This window comes from Myotis myotis, unplaced genomic scaffold, assembly GCF_014108235.1.
Source record: "Myotis myotis isolate mMyoMyo1 unplaced genomic scaffold, mMyoMyo1.p scaffold_m19_p_17, whole genome shotgun sequence".
Taxonomy (NCBI): domain Eukaryota; kingdom Metazoa; phylum Chordata; class Mammalia; order Chiroptera; family Vespertilionidae; genus Myotis; species Myotis myotis.
This window is the reverse complement of record NW_023416321.1, coordinates 11,764,831-11,781,685: the sequence shown is the minus strand read 5'-3', so window position 1 is coordinate 11,781,685 and position 16,855 is coordinate 11,764,831. Positions and strand designations below refer to the sequence as shown.

Genomic DNA, 16,855 nt, shown 5'->3' with positions numbered 1-16,855 from the left:
TCAATCAGGCCGACAGGGGAGCGGTTAGGGGGCGATCAGGCTGGCAGGCAGAAGTGGTTAGGGGCAACCAGGCAGGCAGGCAGGCAGGCAGGCAAGCGGTTAGGAGCCAGTGGTCCTGGACTGTGAGAGGGATGTTCCAGATTGGAGAGGGTGCAGGCCAGGCTGAGGGCCCCCTCCCCCCCCCCCACCCCCATGCATGAAATTCATACACCGGGCCTCTAGTATTAATATAAAGAAATTAATGAATAAGTAAAAAAGGCAAAGGAGGAGAAAGCTCTTTCTTAGAGTCAAATGCCAACTAATAACTATAGAATGAATGGAGGTAGAAAGTTAGTATTTGGCAAACATCATAGTAAACACTGACTCAGGCGAGAATCATCAGTGAAAGTTATGAAATAAAATGACCAATGAAAAGAAATGCCTCCATGACAAAAACTATTTCACGTTTTAGATTTAGTAAAAGAAAAACAATTTTAATTTTCTAAGGTGGTATAGTTCAATATGCCCATTTTGAATTATGTAATTAACTGGTATTAGGTATTTATTAAATAGAACACAATTTCCTTCATAAAATTGACATGATCAATAATCTGTTTATTTGATTAGTGGCCATAGAGAAATTATTTTTATTTATACCTCACACAAGCCAATTCTTTAACAATAAGACTTGCATTCAGATAAGATGATATATTTAAAGTGAGGCTAACCATAGCACAGCCAATGATTAAATTGATTTTTTGTTGAAATTTAAGAGATGAGATTATGCATTTGGTGATTGTGGTGGAAATTTGTGGTTGGAACAATCTTGGATAGATCACTTGATGGAACAAAAATATTGAGCTACCTTTGGATAATTAATCAAAGAATACATTCACCTCAACAAGTATAATAGGAGGAAATGTGCGCTTTTTATTCTAGCAAGAATTCATTTTAGCCTACTCCTCTGGAGATCTTGGGTATGAAGCGCTATATAATGTGTTGTTCAAGATTGGCAGGCAAATTCTGTATTGTTCAATGACAGTACATTTACTGCTGGGTCCTGTTAGAGAAGTATGTTTTCCAAATATAGTACCTCCATTTTAGAAAACAAAGAGGTGAGCTATGAGTATTTATTTTTGTTAGATTCATTTACTTGAAATGTGTTCTAAGTAATGGGCTTTAGTAATTAATTTGTTTGAACTTGAATAAAGTAAAACTTTAGTGAGTAAAGTATGAAGTCCCTGAAAAAAGAGATACTGAAGATAAAAGGGCAGAAGTTAACATTCTTATTTTGCAAGCTGATAACGGAACTACTGAACTACATCGCCAGTGTCCTGACTTTGGAAAGGCTTATAGTTTTTAAATGTTACTTCATTTTGCAATTGAGATTTAATAAAGTGTAGATTTAATAAAAAAAAAGAAAGAAAGAAAAGACATGCCCTCAGTCAAGTGATCAAAGTTAACGCTGTTAATAAATTGACATCACGTGCCTCCTAATACGGTGCACCAAGAAGGACATAATATTACTTCTTTAGTATTTCCCCCCAAAATATACAATCTGCATCTAACTGTGGTCAAATTGAGAGACATTCTACAAAAAGACTGACTTATACTTTTCAGAAATGTCCAAGTCCTGAAAGACAAAGACTGAGGAATCATCCAGATTGATAGAGAATAAAGAGATATGACAAGTAAATGCAATTCATGATCCCGGATTAGATCCTAGCCCAGGAAAGAAAATAGCTAAAAAAAGACATTTCTGGGACAAATGATGACATTTGAGTACAGACTGTGAATTAGATAGTAATATTATATCAATGTTAAAATTTCTTGATTTTGATCATTCATCTATGGTTATGTAAGAGAATGCCATTTTTTTGAGGAAATACAGACTCAGATCTTTAGTATTAAGAACAATACGGTGCCTGGCTAGTGTGGCGTTAACCCATAAACCAAGAGTTCACTGGTTCAATTCCCAATTCTTGGTCAGGGCACATGTTCAGGTTGCGGGGCTCGGTCCCCAGTGTGGGGCCTGCAGGAGGCAGCCGATCAATGACTCTCTCTCATCATTTATGTTTCTGTCTCTTTCTTCCTCCCTTACTCTCTGAAATCAATAAAAATACATTTCTTTAAAAAGAGCTAAAACTCTTAGAAGAAAGCATAGGGGAAAATTTCATGACATTGGAATTGGCAATGATTCCTGGACACAACACCAAAAGCATGGGTAACAAAGGTAAAAATAGAGACGTTGGATTATATCAAAATTAAAAATTCTCTGTGTCAAAAGACAACAGAATGAAAAGGCAACCTACAGAAGAAAAATATTTGTAACTCATATATCTGATAAGGGGCTAAAATCCAGTACAGTAAGTCCTCTCTTATTGCAAGTCACTATGACTTTAAGCTAAATGACATATAATGAAACCAGTTGATATAATTGATGTAAATCAGAGTTAAGTTCCTACAGCATGTCATCATGTTATAACAGAATGACACTGAATGAAATAACATTATTTGGGGACCTCCTGTATACATAAAGAACTCCTACAACTCAACAAAGGAACAACTTGATCAAAAAATGGGCAGGGGACTCAAATAGACATTTCTCCAAAGAAGATATACAAATGGCCAATAAGCACATGAAAAGGTGCTCAACATCACCACACCCCTTTACAATGGCTACTATCACAAACCAAAAACAACCCCCCCGCCCTCCCAAAAGCCACAAGTGTTGGCCAGGATAGGAGTTGGAATCCTTGTGCACTGTTGGTGGGAATGTAAATTGGTGCAGCCACTATGGAAACGCTATGGCAGTTCCTCAAAAAGTAAAAAAATGAATAGAATTACCATATTATCTAGCAATTCCACTTCTGGGTATATACTCAAAAGAACTGAAGGTAGGTTCTCAAAGAGATATTTGCACACGCATCTTCATAGTAGAATTATTCAAAATGGCTAAAAGGTGGAAACAACCCAAGTGCCCACTGAGAAATGGATAAACAAAACGTGGTATAAACATACAATGGAAGATTATTTAGCCTTAAAAAGGAAAGAAATTTAATTTTTTTTTTTATTGATTTTAGAGAGGAAGGGAGAGGGAGGAAGAGATAGAAACATCAATGATGAGAAAGAATCATTGATTGGCTGCCTCCTGTATGTCCCCCACTGGGGATTGAGCCTGCAACCTGGGCATGTGCCCTGACCAGGAATTGAACTGTGACCTCATGGTTCATAGGTCGATGGGCAAACACTGAGCCACGCTGGCTGGGCAAAAAGGAAAATAAATTTGACCGGTGCTATAACAGGAATGAACCTTGAGAATGCTAAGAGAAATAAACCAGTCACAGACAAAAAGATACTCTATGATTCCATTTATATGAAGTACCTGGAGGAGTCAAATGCATAGAGACAGGGAGTAGCAAGGTGGTTGCCAAGAGCTGGAGAGGGAGCAGGATGGGGAGCTGTTGCTTAATGGGTATGGAGTTTTAGTTTTGCAAGATGCAAAGCGTTCTGGAGGTGGATGGCCATACCACAATGTGAGTGTACTTAACACTACTGACCTGTCCACTGGAAAATGGTGAGGATGGTAAATTTAGTTATGTACATGTTGCAACAATTAACAACAAATAAACTAAAAAACAGAAACTTTCACTGATAGCCCGTGGTTTTTAGGTAAATGTCAAAACCTTAACCAAGGTCTGCAAGCCTTGCCCTGTACCCTCCCCCTGGCCCTCTTTTCCTAACCACATTCCTCAGCTCACCTTCAAAGGCTTTCCATCCCTCTTGGTAAAAGCCACCATCCTTACAGTGGCCTGAAATGGACGCCTTGACACGTCACTGGCCTTCTCTCCCCCTCCCACCCCTGCTCACTCCACTGCAGCCTACTGGCCTCCTTGCTGGTCCTTATGTGCCCGATCACATTCCTGCCTCAGGGGCTTCGCACTTCCTGCTCCCTCTGCCTCTAAGGCCTTTCCCCAGCCAGAGCTCCAGGTCCCCAGACAGGGCCCACTCCCTCCCTTTATTCAGGTTCCAATTCTCACTGAGGCTTTCCCAAGGTACAACACAGCCCCAGACGTATTTCCTTCTCTGTTCCATTCTCTCCCCCTTAGCATTATCTAAAATATTACATACTAGAGGCCCAGTGCACGAAATTCATGCACTGGGGGGTGGGGGTCCCTCAGCCCAGCCTGCCCCCTCTCACAGTCCAGGAGCCCTCAGGGGATGTCCTACTGCCTGCGTAGGCCTGCTTCCCATGAGGAGCAGGCCTAATCCGCAGTCTGGCTGCAGAGGCTCAGAGCAGGCACTCCGTGTGTGTGTGTGTGTGTGTGTGTGTGTGTGTGTGTGTGTCCCCGTCCGCTGGGGGCCTGCCCCCAGCTGCGCCACGGAGGCTCAGAGCAGGCGCCTCTCTGTGTTGATCTCTCAGGCTCAGGGTGGTGCCTGCGTATAGTTTTCTCAGGCTCGGCGCAGCTGGTGGTGACCCTTACGGAGTCCAGACCTCATTTGCATATTACTTCTTTATATGTATAGATTTTACTTACTTATTTTGCGTATGATCTCTCTCTCCAACCAGAACGTAAGCTATATGAAGGCAAAGATGTGAGACTGGTAGAGTCACCACTGTATAATATTGCCTGGGGCATCGGTGTGTGATGAAATCTGATGAATGAATGTGTAGATAAGTAGATGCACTACGAGCTCTTCTTCCTCAGCTGTTAAGATCGGCTCAAAAGTGATGCTTTTCCTCATGCAGAGTTCCCCCTCCCTGCCCTCCCTGTCCTCTGCACAGGCCTTCAGCCTGGCGGGCAGGCATTCTACAGCCCCCACCCGTTCACAAGTTGGCCTCCCCCAGTAATGGATCTGTTTCCCCAGTGCCCAGCACAGAGCTGGACATGCTATTACACGGGTGTGTGAGTGAATAAATAAATGAGTGCATATATGGGCCTGGACTGGGCTGAGGCGGGCAGGTGTATATGCTGACTCCCCAGGGGATGAGAGGGGGCCATGTACCTTCTCTCCAATCTCTGTCTTGTCCCCGCCAGGCAGCACCTCCAGGTCGGCTAGCAGGGCACAGGCCTCCAGGGTCCGTTGGTAGCGCTTGGGGTCTAGGGCTCGGCCAAAGAGGACGTTTTCCTGAAGAGTGCAGTTCTGGATCCAGGCCTGCTGGGGCACGTAGGCCACGGAGCCCTGGCCATGGAAGAACCCCACCGTCACCTGGGGGTTCGCCAAGCCTCCCTTCCCAGGAGTCCCTACCCCACTCACCTTCACATACACCTTGCCTTCCAGCTTCTCCATCTCTCCCAGAAGGGCAGACACCAGGGAAGACTTTCCACAGCCCACGGGCCCCACCACGGCCACCAGGGCCCCTTTTGGCACCTGGATGTCTAAGCTGGGAGATAGGAACCCAGTCAAAGACAAAGATCAGGCTTTTGAGTCCCAACCTTCCACCTGGAGACCCAAACCCTTCTTTCTTCAGACACCGCCCTGGCCATTGAGGCGCTTCCTGCTTTCCAGGACAAAGACTTGGGGTAGCGTCAGGGGCAGGTTTTGCTATTTATTGATCTGAATGTTGGCCCCCTTTATAAAGGCAGCTAAGAAGGGATGGGAGAAGCTGGTACCTGTGCAGGGTTGGGGGCAGGTCCTGGGCCCAGGTGAAGGTGCCATTGTCTATGGTGACTGCATAGCCTGGGAGGGTCAAGGTTTGCAGGGTCAGGGGAGTGGGCAAGGCAAGGGGGAGGTTGGGAGGGAGAGGTATGGGGACCCTTGGGGAAGGGGCCAAGGGGAGAAGGCAGGGACGCTTGGGGCATAGTGAAAGAGACAGGAAGGCCAGGGACAGGGGCACAGGGAGCCCCAGGGAAGGAAGGAGAGTGGGGGGAGTCTGGGGAGGGATGAAGGACAGAAGAATAGAGAGAGGAGGGCGAAGGCTGGCATAGAGTTAAAGATATGAAAGAGGAAGAAGAAAGGGGGTCACAAGGGACAAGTTGAAAGCCTGGAACAAGGATTTTCTGGAGCAGGGCCGCTGCAAGAGCAGCCCAGGCAGGGGTGTCTGGACCTGGGGCGATGGTATTTCTTTCCACACACTGGGGGTCAAGTTCATCTTGGCTCAGGAAATGCTGGATCCGTTTCAGAGACACGCTGGTCTGCAGGAGGGCGTGTGTCAGCCCCAGAAGCCATGCTTTTTCTATCTCCCTCCACTCCCTCTTACGCTTGCCTGGCCCCCTGAAGGCCAGATATGGGGTGGGGTGGGGGGGCCCTCCTGTGACTGAGTCTTCCCTGGCTCCCACTCTGGCCAAGAGGAGGCTGTCTCCAGAACTCAGGTTTCCAGGGACCCGACCTGACCTCCTCTGACCCCTGACTCTAACGACTTCATTCAACTTTGAACAATTCTTCGTCATGTCGGATGGCCCTCTCCTGATTCCAGTAACTCTCCTTGATTATCCCCTGCACCCAAGTGACCCCAACAACCTGCCCTCGCTCCAGCAGAACCCCCAGCCCCACTGGGGTTACCTGGGTCAGGCCGCTGATGATCTGGGGCAGCATGCTGAGCGGGTTCTTTAAGATATTGAACAGGGACACGGACACAAAGGCCTTCTCAGCGTCCAGCACGTTGTTTGGGCCCACAGACACGTACACCCCGAGGGTGATGAGGGTCACCTGGAGAGCAGTGGGGGTGGGTGTCAGGGTGGGGTGTGCTGGACCCAGAGGCCTGGGCTGCCCAGGAGGGAGGTGGGAGGTGGGAGGCCGGCCCGGAAGGAGAGCCTCACCAGGAAGGGGGTGCAGATCCAGGTGAAGATGGATATGGCGTGGAGGTAGGCAGCCTGGCGCAGCAGCCGGAGCTCCCTCTGTCGGATGCCCTCCACCTGCTGCAAGAAGCTGGGCTCCCAGGCGTACAGCTTCAGCACCTTGATGCCACCCAGGATCTCGCTCATCAGCCTGATGCGCGAGTCCTTGAACTTCATTTGTTCTACCTGCGGAAAGAGTGGCAGTGGCGTGCTCCACTCCCCAACCCGGACCTCTACCCACAGGGGCTGGTACCTTCCAGGCACTGGCCCAGGCTGCAGCCATCGGCCTGCTCACCATTCCTCCTCCCTCCTCCCCGCGGGGCCTGTGCTGCACCTAAGCCTGGAAGGCCCAGCCCAGTCTCCCCTCTCGTCCGACAAAAATCCAGCTCCAGCGTCAGTACCAGTCATGGTCCCGCCCAGGCAGCATCCTCTGTCCCCTCTCCTGGGACTCTAGGGCACAATGTCCTTTCCTTTTGTCCCCAGCGAGACCCTGTCCCTAATCTAGGGCACAACCCCTATTTGTTGAATGCCTACTATGCGCCAGGCCACGTGCTAGACGTGGGGCAGATAATGATGAACAACTCAAACAAGGCCCCAGCCTTCATGCAGCTGACAGTTTGATGGGGAGGCAGGCGGGAAGCAAACCATTACCCAAGTAAATGCTTAATAAATCAGTATGCGTGCTCTGAAGGGAAACAACAGGATTCCGTGAGAGTCTGGGAAATCAGTTTATGTTGGGAGGTGGGAGAAGAGAAGGAGTTGGACAAGCAAGGAAGGGATAGCATTCCAGGGAACAGTATGTAAGGTGGCCCAGAGGTACGCAGAGCTCGGTGCTTTGGAGAAATGTAAGAAGGCCAGACTGGCTGAAATTTGGCCATATCTCAGGGGGCAAGGGCTTGCAAGGTGAGCAGGGACCTGGCAGGTGGTCCCAGGGACTTCGATATGCAGTGGGAAGTGACTGAAGACTTCAGTATGTGTTTGCAAATAAAGGACTGGATGACTGGCTATGCACACTCAGCACCATGTGGCAGGAGAAACTCTCATTAGACCAGAAGATGCAGGTTCAAGTCCTAGCTCTGCCTGATGCTGGACTGCCATCCTCTCTCTGGGCCTTGGCTCCTCAGCTGCAAAATTAGCATTTTTTTTCTCAAACCCTGTCAGGGTTGCTGTGAGGATAGAGTGAGCTAAGGTTTGTGAGAGTGGCTTGTAGCCATCCACAGTGAGTGAACAAAAGAATGGAAGGGTCCCAGGTTAGTGAATGCCCTTCCCCAGCACCTGGCCAGGTGCTCCAGGCAGAAGCAGTGCGCCTGCTCTAGCACCCACCTGTAAAGTACGCATCTTCATGGCCACAACTCCATTGATTGGGATCAGCAAGACCATGAAGGCGACTCCAGCCAGAACGGAGGGACCCAGTTTCTGAGGAGGCACAGGTGGACAGATGAGACAGATAACCAAAGTATATATGTAGACAGAACCCAACAGATAGAGGCTTATTGATCTGAAACATGGAGATGGGCAGACAGAGAGACAGTGAAAAGTGGACATATAGAGAGAGCCAACATGACTTTCTGCAGATGCAGTCAGCCATCAGATAATGACAACAGATAGGCACAGACAGGCAGACACAGAGGGGTGCCTAGACGCACAGGAGGGCAAATACAATCAGACAATGACAGTCAGTCACACACACCCTGCCTCCTAGTCCCTCTCTTCTCCCCTGGGATCTTTGAGAAGGATAATCATCCAGGCTGGAAAGACCTGGTTGCAGACACTAGCATCCTCCCAGTCCTGTCCCCCGCCCCCACCCCCCCCGCCAATATCTAGGTAAGCTCTTGTGTCCATTAGGCAGCCCCTCAACAGACCCAGGTCACCCTCTCTCGCCCTTTCTCAGCGAGGTCAAGGTCAGAGGAAGGGAGCAGAAGTCGAGGTCTGAGAATCACCTGCCAGAGGAAGTAGATGGCCAGGATGATCTGCAGAGGTCCCGACCACAGCATGTTGAGGAAGGGGGCAACGTCCATGATGCGCTGGGCATCCACTGACATGAGGTTGACCAATTCTCCCACCGTGGACTCACGTTTGACTGAATTGGTGATGACCAGAGCCTGCAGGTAGATAGCAGGTGATGAGCTGCTCCCGAAGCCAGGCTCCCCAGCGCCCCCCCCTCCGCCCTGCTCCAGCTGACCTTCCTGTAGATGACACCTATGATCCCCGTACGAAGCCTCAACCCCATCACAAAGATGCAGTGGTAATACTGGTGCAAGATCAGAGTCTGCATCACGGAGCACACGAACATCAGCCCGGCCACCAGGAAGCCCCACCAGGTGGGGGCCATGGGGTTTGAAATAAATCTGATCAGGATGCTGCAAGGGCAGAAGAGAAGCATGAGGGTGGGGAGGGAGGGCTCCCCAGGCTGCTCCCTCTACTGCCCTCCCCTTCCCCCCTCAGCCTCCACTCTGTCCCCTGCTCTGAAACCTCTCAGGGTGGGGGCTGCTGCCCACCCCCCAGACCCGGGGGACTGAGCCCAGTGCTTCCTCAAGACCATGACCTTGCTCCCTTCTGCCTTCACCTCCTTTTCTATCTACTGTGGCTCCCACTGCCCCTTCCTTCTATCACTCTCATCACCAGCCTCACCTGCCTGCCTTTCTTTCCTGCTTGGACCACATGGCAGGAAGTAATGCCACATGTTCCTTGATTTGACTTTCCTGTGCCTTCTCAGAGCCTACTGCGTTGACCATACAGATTCTTGCCCCTCAAATCCATCCTCTCCAACATCAGCCAGCCCCAGTGCCACCTGGTGACCGTCTCCAGGGCCCTACCCACCTCCTCTTCCACAGCCCTCTTTACTTTTCTAACCTTCTGACCCGTCCCCCTCTCTGCCCTCACTTAACTCGTCCACTGAGCGCTCCCCACCAGCCTTAGGTCCATGTGGCCAAGACTCAACTCCCCACCTTGCCCCGTGCCCAGCCCCCTCCTCCCACTGAGTTCATCATCTCAAGAAAAGATCCAGACTCTCATAGCCAGTTAGCCTGGAGGTCAAATCACCCCCCTGGTATTGCTGACAACAATCAAGGCTTAACTACAACAAGACTGCGCACAAAGACCACTAGGGGGTGCACCAAGAAAGCATAAAACATGTGGAGACAAAGAAACAGGACAAAATTGTCCATGGAGGATATAGAGTTCAGAACCACACCTTTAAGGTCTCTCAAGAACTGTCTAGAAGCCGCTGATAAATGTAGTGAGATCCTCAAGAAATCTAATGAGACCCTCGATGTTGTGATAAAGAACCAACTAGAAATTAAGCATACACTGACTGAAATAAAGAATATTATACAGACACCCAACAGCAGACCAGAGGAGCGCAAGAATCAAGTCAAAGATTCGAAATGCGAAGAAGCAAAAAACACCCAACTGGAAAAGCAAAATGAAAAAAGAATCCGAAAATATGAAGAAGTGTAAGGAGCCTCTGGGACAGCTTCAAGCGTACCAACATCAGAATTATAGGGGTGCCAGAAGATGAGAGAGAGCAAGATATTGAAAACCTATTTGAAGAAATAATGACAGAAAACTTCCCCCACCTGGTGAAAGAAATAGACTTACAGGTCCAGGAAGCGCAGAGAACCCCAAACAAAAGAAACCCAAAGAGGACCACACCAAGACACATCATCATTAAAATGCCAAGAGCAAAAGACAAAGAGAAAATCCTAAAAGCAGCAAGAGAAAGAAACTCAGTTACCTACAAGGTAATACCCATACAACTGTCAGCTGATTTCTCAACAGAAACCATGCAGGCCAGAAGGGAGTGGCAAGAAATATTCAAAGTGATGAATACCAAGAACCTACAACCAAGATTACTTTATCCAGCAAAGCTATCATTCAGAACTGAAGGTCAGATAAAGAGCTTCACAGATAAGGAAAAGCTAAAGGAGTTCATCACCACCAAACCAGGATTATATGAAATGCTGAAAGGTATCCTTTAAGAAGAGGAAGAAGGAGAAAAAGGTAAAGATACAAATTATGAACAACAAACATGCATTATCAACAAGTGAATCTAAGAATCAAGTGAATAAATAATCTGGTGATCATAATAGAATCAGGGACATAGAAAGGGAATGGACTGACTATTCCTGGGGGGGAAAGGGGTGTGGGAGATGGGGGAAGAGACTGGACAAAAATCATGCACCTATGGATGAGGACAGTGGGTGGGGAGTGAGGGCGGAGGGTGGGGCGGGAACTGGGAGGAGGGGAGTTATGGGGGGGAAAAAAGAGGAACAAATGTAATAATCTGAACAACAAAGATTTAATTAAACAAAGAAAAAGAAAAAAAGAAAAAGAAAAGATCCATCCTCCTCCAGTCACCCGGCCAGAACCCAGTCACCCTTGGCGCCTCCCTCTCCCTGGCACACCACACCCCTCCCCCATCTCCGGAGTAGCTGCTGCACCCTGTCTCATTCCTGGCCTGGGCTCTCACCTACCCTGGTTGGCCCATTTCCATCTGGCCACACGCCTTACATCCCCCACACTACTGGCTGGGAATCCTTCCAAATGCAAAGCAGATGCCCCTCCCCGGCCGCAAATCTTTCAAAGATCTCCCTCTCCCTTTGTGTGTTTTTTTCCTGCCCCTCCCTCTGCATGCCAGCATTTAGGAACACCTGAGTCATGCTGTCTCAGGCCTTGGTGACTTCCCCTCCTTCCTCACCTGGTTCACTAACCCCTGCTTGTCCTTCCAAGTTTGATAACCTCCCTGGCCTGCAAATGTCCCCTGCTCCTTCCCAAGCTGGCCTCTTCACCCCTCCTGGGGTTGGTCCAGACACCTAGTTCACCTCTGCCCGCACTGTGTTCTCATGGGTTTACACACTGGTTTCTCCCACCAGACGCGAAGACCATCGCTCGTGGATGTCTGCATCCCTAGCATCTGGCACCATTCCAGTACCCTGGGGCTCAATAAATATTCAGTAAATAAATGAGGGCATGAATGGAGGGGAAGGAGTTGGCGGCTCTGAGGCTAGGCAGCGCTCTTCCCCACCCTCTCATTTGAGAGCTCCTTCAAGTCCAAGCCGCTATGTGACAGACGAGAGAGCCTATCACCTGGGAAGAACGCTGTAGCTGGAGGTCAGAGCCCTGCACTCAAATCCATCTCTCCCAGCTGTGTGCCCGTGGGCACGTCACTTCACTCTCTGAGTTTTTTGCTTCCTCACTTGTTATTTTTGTTTTTGTTTATTTTGTTAACCCTCACCCGAGGATGTTTTTCCATTGAATTTTAGAGAGCGTGGAAGGGAGGGGGAGAGACAGAAAGAGAAACACCGATGTGAGAGAGACACACTGATTGGTTGTCTCCTGCACCCAGGGGTGCTGGGGAGGAGCCTGCAACGGAGGTACATGCCCTTGACCAGGAATCGAACCCAGGACCCTTCAGTCTGAGGGACAACGCTCTATCCGCTGAGAAAACCCGGCTAGGTCTGTTTGTGGTTTTTTAATTTAGTTTTTCTGCTTCCTCGTTTGTAAAATGGGAATAGGGACACTTTGTAGGATTGAAAGAATGTTAATGCATCCAACAGGGAGCCTGGCACACAGGAGGTACCCGGTAAGTGTAAGTTGGATGCGAATGGGGAAACTGAGGTGAGAGGCATTGCCACTGCCAAAGGGCACACAGAACATGGAGAGAGCCCCTCCGGTTCCTGGGCTGGGGCTCTTTCCACTACATGTTGTCCCTTCCTCTGGGCTCAGTCCTCAGGGACAGCCAGCCATCCCCCTGCCCAGGGAAGGGCTGCAGCAAGAGGGAGGGTGGTAAGACCTGAGTAGCTGTGGGTTGACGAAGGAAAGGAGGTCCTGGATCAGCATGAAGCATGTGCTGGTGATGAAGCCGGGGCCAAAGGTGACCAGCAGGGCCCGCAGGAAGGAGGGCTCCTGGGGCCTGGGCCGGCCCGCCAGCAGCTCCTCATCCTCACTGGACACTGTCTTCCCAGATGCCGCTGCGGCCTTGTGTCTGGTCAGGGAGGAAGGAGCAGTGAGTAGGAATGGGGCCCAGGAAGCCAAGTGCCTGGGATGAGTGGGGTGGAGAGGGGAGCTTCTTTCTTGACTTTCAGGACTGGGAGGGGGATGGGCAAGATGACTGTCCAGGTAACTCCCCAGGAGACTCTGTCCTCAGGTTCTGGAGGGTATATGAGTGGTACCCTAACTGCTACCTAGGACAATAACCCAGCAATGGCCAGCCTCTGGCTTGCTCCCGCCACCCCAGGGAGGATGCTGAGAGGGAAGGCATGGGCAGGGAAGGCTAGTGGCCCAGTCACCAGGGAGCTGAGCAGGGAGGGGGTAGAGTGATACAAAGGCCCAGAGAAGGAGTGACCACGCAGACTGGGGGTCCATAGGGCTTCCCAGAGGCTCCCAGCCACGGAAGCCACGACATTGCTGACCAAGCTCTAGCCGGTGGCTCCCCCGACAGCCAGGCGGTAATCGGGGCTCTGACTGAACACGCACTGAAATCCCGGGGAAGGGACCTGTCCCAGGGCCAGCAGTGGGAGGGAGGGAGGACTCAGAGCCCCAGCTCTCGGCTGGGCAGGTGGCCAGAGATGGGTTCCCTGATGGGAGGCTGCCAGTGGGGAGGCCCCTCAGCTGGAGGGCCATCTTCTCCAGCCCCTGCCCCTCCTGAGGGAAGACCCTGCAATCTACCCTTCACTTGGGCCTGGCGGTACAGTGGTGAGAACAGTGGGGCCAGACAACTGGTGTGGATTCCAGCTCTGCGGGTCTGCCACCACCAACGAGGGGACATTGGGTGCTGCATTAAGCCTCTGTGTCCCCAGCTGTAACGAGGGGACAGCAGAACGCACAGGCACAGCGTAGGGCTGCTGGAGATGGAGCTCCTCTCCGTGCTCAGGGCCATGCCTGGGGGAGAATCTGCTCCGCAAGTGGCAGCCATTCTCTGGCCTCAGCAGAGCCGGCCCACCCAGGCCCGAGTGTCCCACCTCAGGACCTCCTACCCCTGCTCTTCTCCCTGCCCTCGCCATGCAATCATCCCAGGTCCAGCAGCCTCCCCGCAGGAGACCAGGGTGCATGAAGGGGCCGGGTGGAGAGGTGGGGGACTGGGAGGGCCTTACTGTGCTGCCTGCTTTTGCTGCTTCTTCCAGGCCTCCAGCAGTCTCTGCACCACCACCTCGGAACGATGCTCCTTGTTCAGGGACCAGAGGTCCTGATCTTCCAGGGGGCGCCGGTAGCCAAGGATGGCCAGCCTGGGGCAGGCAGATGGCCCACATGGGGGCAGAGTTTAGCAGCCTGGAACTAGGACCAGGGAGTCCAGAAAGAAGGGGCTCCCCAGGGAGGTATCTCCGTTATTGCCCCCGTGAGCAGGCTGGAGGTCACTGCCTCCCACCCCAAGTTCCTATCTCAGGCCCCTTCTCTCCCTCCTCCCCAGATGCCCCCTTGACCCCTGGGTCCTGGTGATGAAGTGCCTGCTGGCTGGGGCCCTCTTCAATGCAGCGCAGTTAGTGAGCTGTCACTCAGGTCACAGACACAATTATCCTGCTGACGGTGGCCGAGGAGATGACAGAAGAGCTCAGCGCTAATTAAGGTTTCCTTCTAGCCCCTGGGCCTGTCCTCGCCACCTGCCAGATGACCTCTGCTGAGGCCAGAGGTCAGCCCAGGAGACACTCACCACAGCAGGACACCCATACCAGGCCTGGCCTTTGCGCTCAGCCTCCAGCCCAAACAAACAGGCTTCCCCATCCACTCCTGCCCCAGGGCCACTGAGGAGGGGGTCTGGGTGGAGGGGCCAGCCAGGCCCAGCTCCGCGGGCCCCTGAACTTCCAGCCTGCTCCCCTTCCTCCCTCTCACCCCCGATCTCCTGGACCCCTCCCTCTGGCCCAGCCTAGAGGAAGAACCAACTCACTTTGTGAACCACCAGAAAGACAGGCGGGAGAGGAAGCCAGCGTCGGTCTCCGGGCAGGGGTTCTGGACGGGGAGAGTGGAATGGGGGAAATCAGGAGTGCCCACCACCCTCTCATGGCAGAGAAGAGGGAGGAGGCCCCTCGCCCTCCAGCTCCAAGCCCAGGTGGCACGTGTGGAGATGACCTGGGCATGGAAGGGACTGGAAGGGACTGAAAGTGCTGGGAAGGGCTGCCTGAGGGCCGGGGCGTGGAACCTCCACTCCCACCCAGCCTCCGTGGGAAACTCACAGGGTCGACGTTCTTTGGGGAGAAAAATGGTGGCTTCTCCCTGAAGCAGGACAGGATGAGGGCAACGAACACCAGGACGAAGTAGATGTAGAAGGTAGTGAAGCGGAAGGGGTCCAAGATCTTGCCCTGGGGGGACAGTGGGGAGGAGCATCAGAACGCCAGGCTCCTCTGAGAGAGGGGGCGGGTCAGAAGGGGCCCCTGCTCAGTGGAGACTTGCCCTGCCTCAGGCACTGTGCTGAGCACCTCACCTGCATCACCCTGTCCAACCTCCCTTGTCTCCCCTACAAGGTAGGAAGTCTGACACCTACTTTCCAACGGAGGAAATGAAGCTCCAAAAGGCTAAAGAATTTGCCCATGATCACACAGAGAGTAAGTGGATTATTCCAAGCCTGTGCTGATGAATGTACTTGACGGCCTCCCCTTGAGATGGAGAAATGGGGAGATGCTAGATTTCCTACCACCCACCATCGCCCACCGCAGATCAAGAGGAAGGCCAGGAACGGAGGAAGGTGGGAAGAAAGGGGACAACAAGATCCTGGGACTTCCAGTTGAGCCAGGATTAGCCCAGGCTGTGTGTCTTCACACAGAAACTGGCAACTGGTGGAGGCTACAGAACAGCCCCTGCACTCCCATGAATACCCACCAATGGCCCCATTGCCCTGAGTTACACTGGTCCTCAGCCTGACCCCGCCTCCCCATTCTGCTTCGCAGCAGAGAGACAGCAAGTAGAGAACAACACAAAAAGGACTGAACCCAGAGGAAGTCCTGGGCGCCAGGGAGGCGCAGAGGGCAGGAGCCTGGGACCAGCAGTGACCTTGACCCTGACTGAGTTCACCTCCTGGACAGGTCTGGATTGGCCGGTGTCCCTCTTCCTCCTTACCTCTTCCATGGCTGAAAGGATCTTGGAGCGGAAGGGGATGATAGCGCAGACCACACACAGGAACCAGAAGATGATGAGGACCCCCGAGGACTGCACCCCCTGCAGCCGCTCGTACTGGATCAGCAGCGTGGCCAGCAGCTGTGCAGGGAGGGCAGGGGGAGCGGGGCTAGAGCACACACACATCTGGACTTGCCTCGCTTCTTCCCCATCCCATGGTCAGATGTCTGTGGGGTCACCCCCATCCTCTTCCCACTGCTAAGATGGGTCCAGGTTCTCCTCAGAGCCCATGGTTCCCCGATCACAATCCCACAACCCACTGGAGACCCTCCCCCACTCAGCTTCCAGGGTCCCCCACTGACCATGGTGACCCCCACCACCAAGGGGGTAACAAAGAAGATGGGGGCGGGGGCCCAGCCGTGGACCAGGCCATGGAAGGAGTAGAAGAGGTCAGCCCAGGAGACGCACCACAGCAGGACACCCAGGACCTACAAATAAGGTACAAGTTGGAGCGAACATGCCCAGAGGTGGGGACAATCACTCCTTGCTCCTGAAGCTACCAGACCTGCCTGGGCCTGGCCCTGAAGGCTGGGATGGCCCTGAGGGCTGGAAGCTTCTCGAGGGTGGGAGAGCCCTGATGGAAAATTTGCTTGTACCTCCCCAAGCAGAGACTATATCAGTTGGCTGCAGACTCACTTGGCAAGCTGCCATGGCCCCATGGCTCCTGTCTAGCTGCTGAGGGTGAGGGAAGGGACTCATTCAAAAAAGAACCCCCCTCCCGGGGGGCCCCAGCCCCACCCGCAGGAGAGCCCGGACCCCCTGACCGTCTTGAGCCTGGAGAGGAGGGAGAGGACGATGTAGCCTTGGTGGTGGTACCGCAGGTAGAACAGGTAGCAGGGCAGGGCGGCCCACAGGTAGATGCAGGGGACCCAGGCCAGCAGGGAGTTCTGGAAGCAGGGAGTGAGGTCCGGGTTGTCTGTGTGCAAGGACAGGTTGGCGTCCTGGGGGCAGAGGGAACAATTCAGTGCTCTGGCCGCCTCCTGCAGAATTGA

General features: G+C 52.1%; 1 protein-coding gene across 4 annotated transcripts in view; it reads right to left on the bottom strand.

Moving 5' to 3' along the window:
• The window catches only part of ABCC3 (ATP binding cassette subfamily C member 3), a 42,112-nt gene that overhangs the window by 15,035 nt on the left and 10,222 nt on the right, over window positions 1-16,855 (bottom strand). For all 4 annotated transcript variants that reach the window (XR_004972726.1, XM_036339332.1, XM_036339330.1 and 1 more), the window contains exons 2-17: window positions 16,628-16,804; window positions 16,166-16,291; window positions 15,807-15,944; window positions 14,927-15,052; window positions 14,641-14,702; window positions 13,853-13,984; window positions 12,553-12,744; window positions 8,941-9,118; window positions 8,699-8,860; window positions 8,082-8,174; window positions 6,741-6,944; window positions 6,484-6,630; window positions 6,029-6,116; window positions 5,595-5,661; window positions 5,239-5,365; window positions 4,987-5,163 (exon numbers count right to left, since the gene is read on the bottom strand). Coding sequence is in view for 3 of the 4 variants with exons in the window: in XM_036339332.1 (XP_036195225.1) it covers window positions 4,987-5,163; window positions 5,239-5,365; window positions 5,595-5,661; window positions 6,029-6,116; window positions 6,484-6,630; window positions 6,741-6,944; window positions 8,082-8,174; window positions 8,699-8,860; window positions 8,941-9,118; window positions 12,553-12,744; window positions 13,853-13,984; window positions 14,641-14,702; window positions 14,927-15,052; window positions 15,807-15,944; window positions 16,166-16,291; window positions 16,628-16,804 (2,196 nt within the window). In the remaining variant the exon portion in view is untranslated. The remainder of the gene's footprint in view (window positions 1-4,986; window positions 5,164-5,238; window positions 5,366-5,594; window positions 5,662-6,028; window positions 6,117-6,483; window positions 6,631-6,740; window positions 6,945-8,081; window positions 8,175-8,698; window positions 8,861-8,940; window positions 9,119-12,552; window positions 12,745-13,852; window positions 13,985-14,640; window positions 14,703-14,926; window positions 15,053-15,806; window positions 15,945-16,165; window positions 16,292-16,627; window positions 16,805-16,855) is intronic.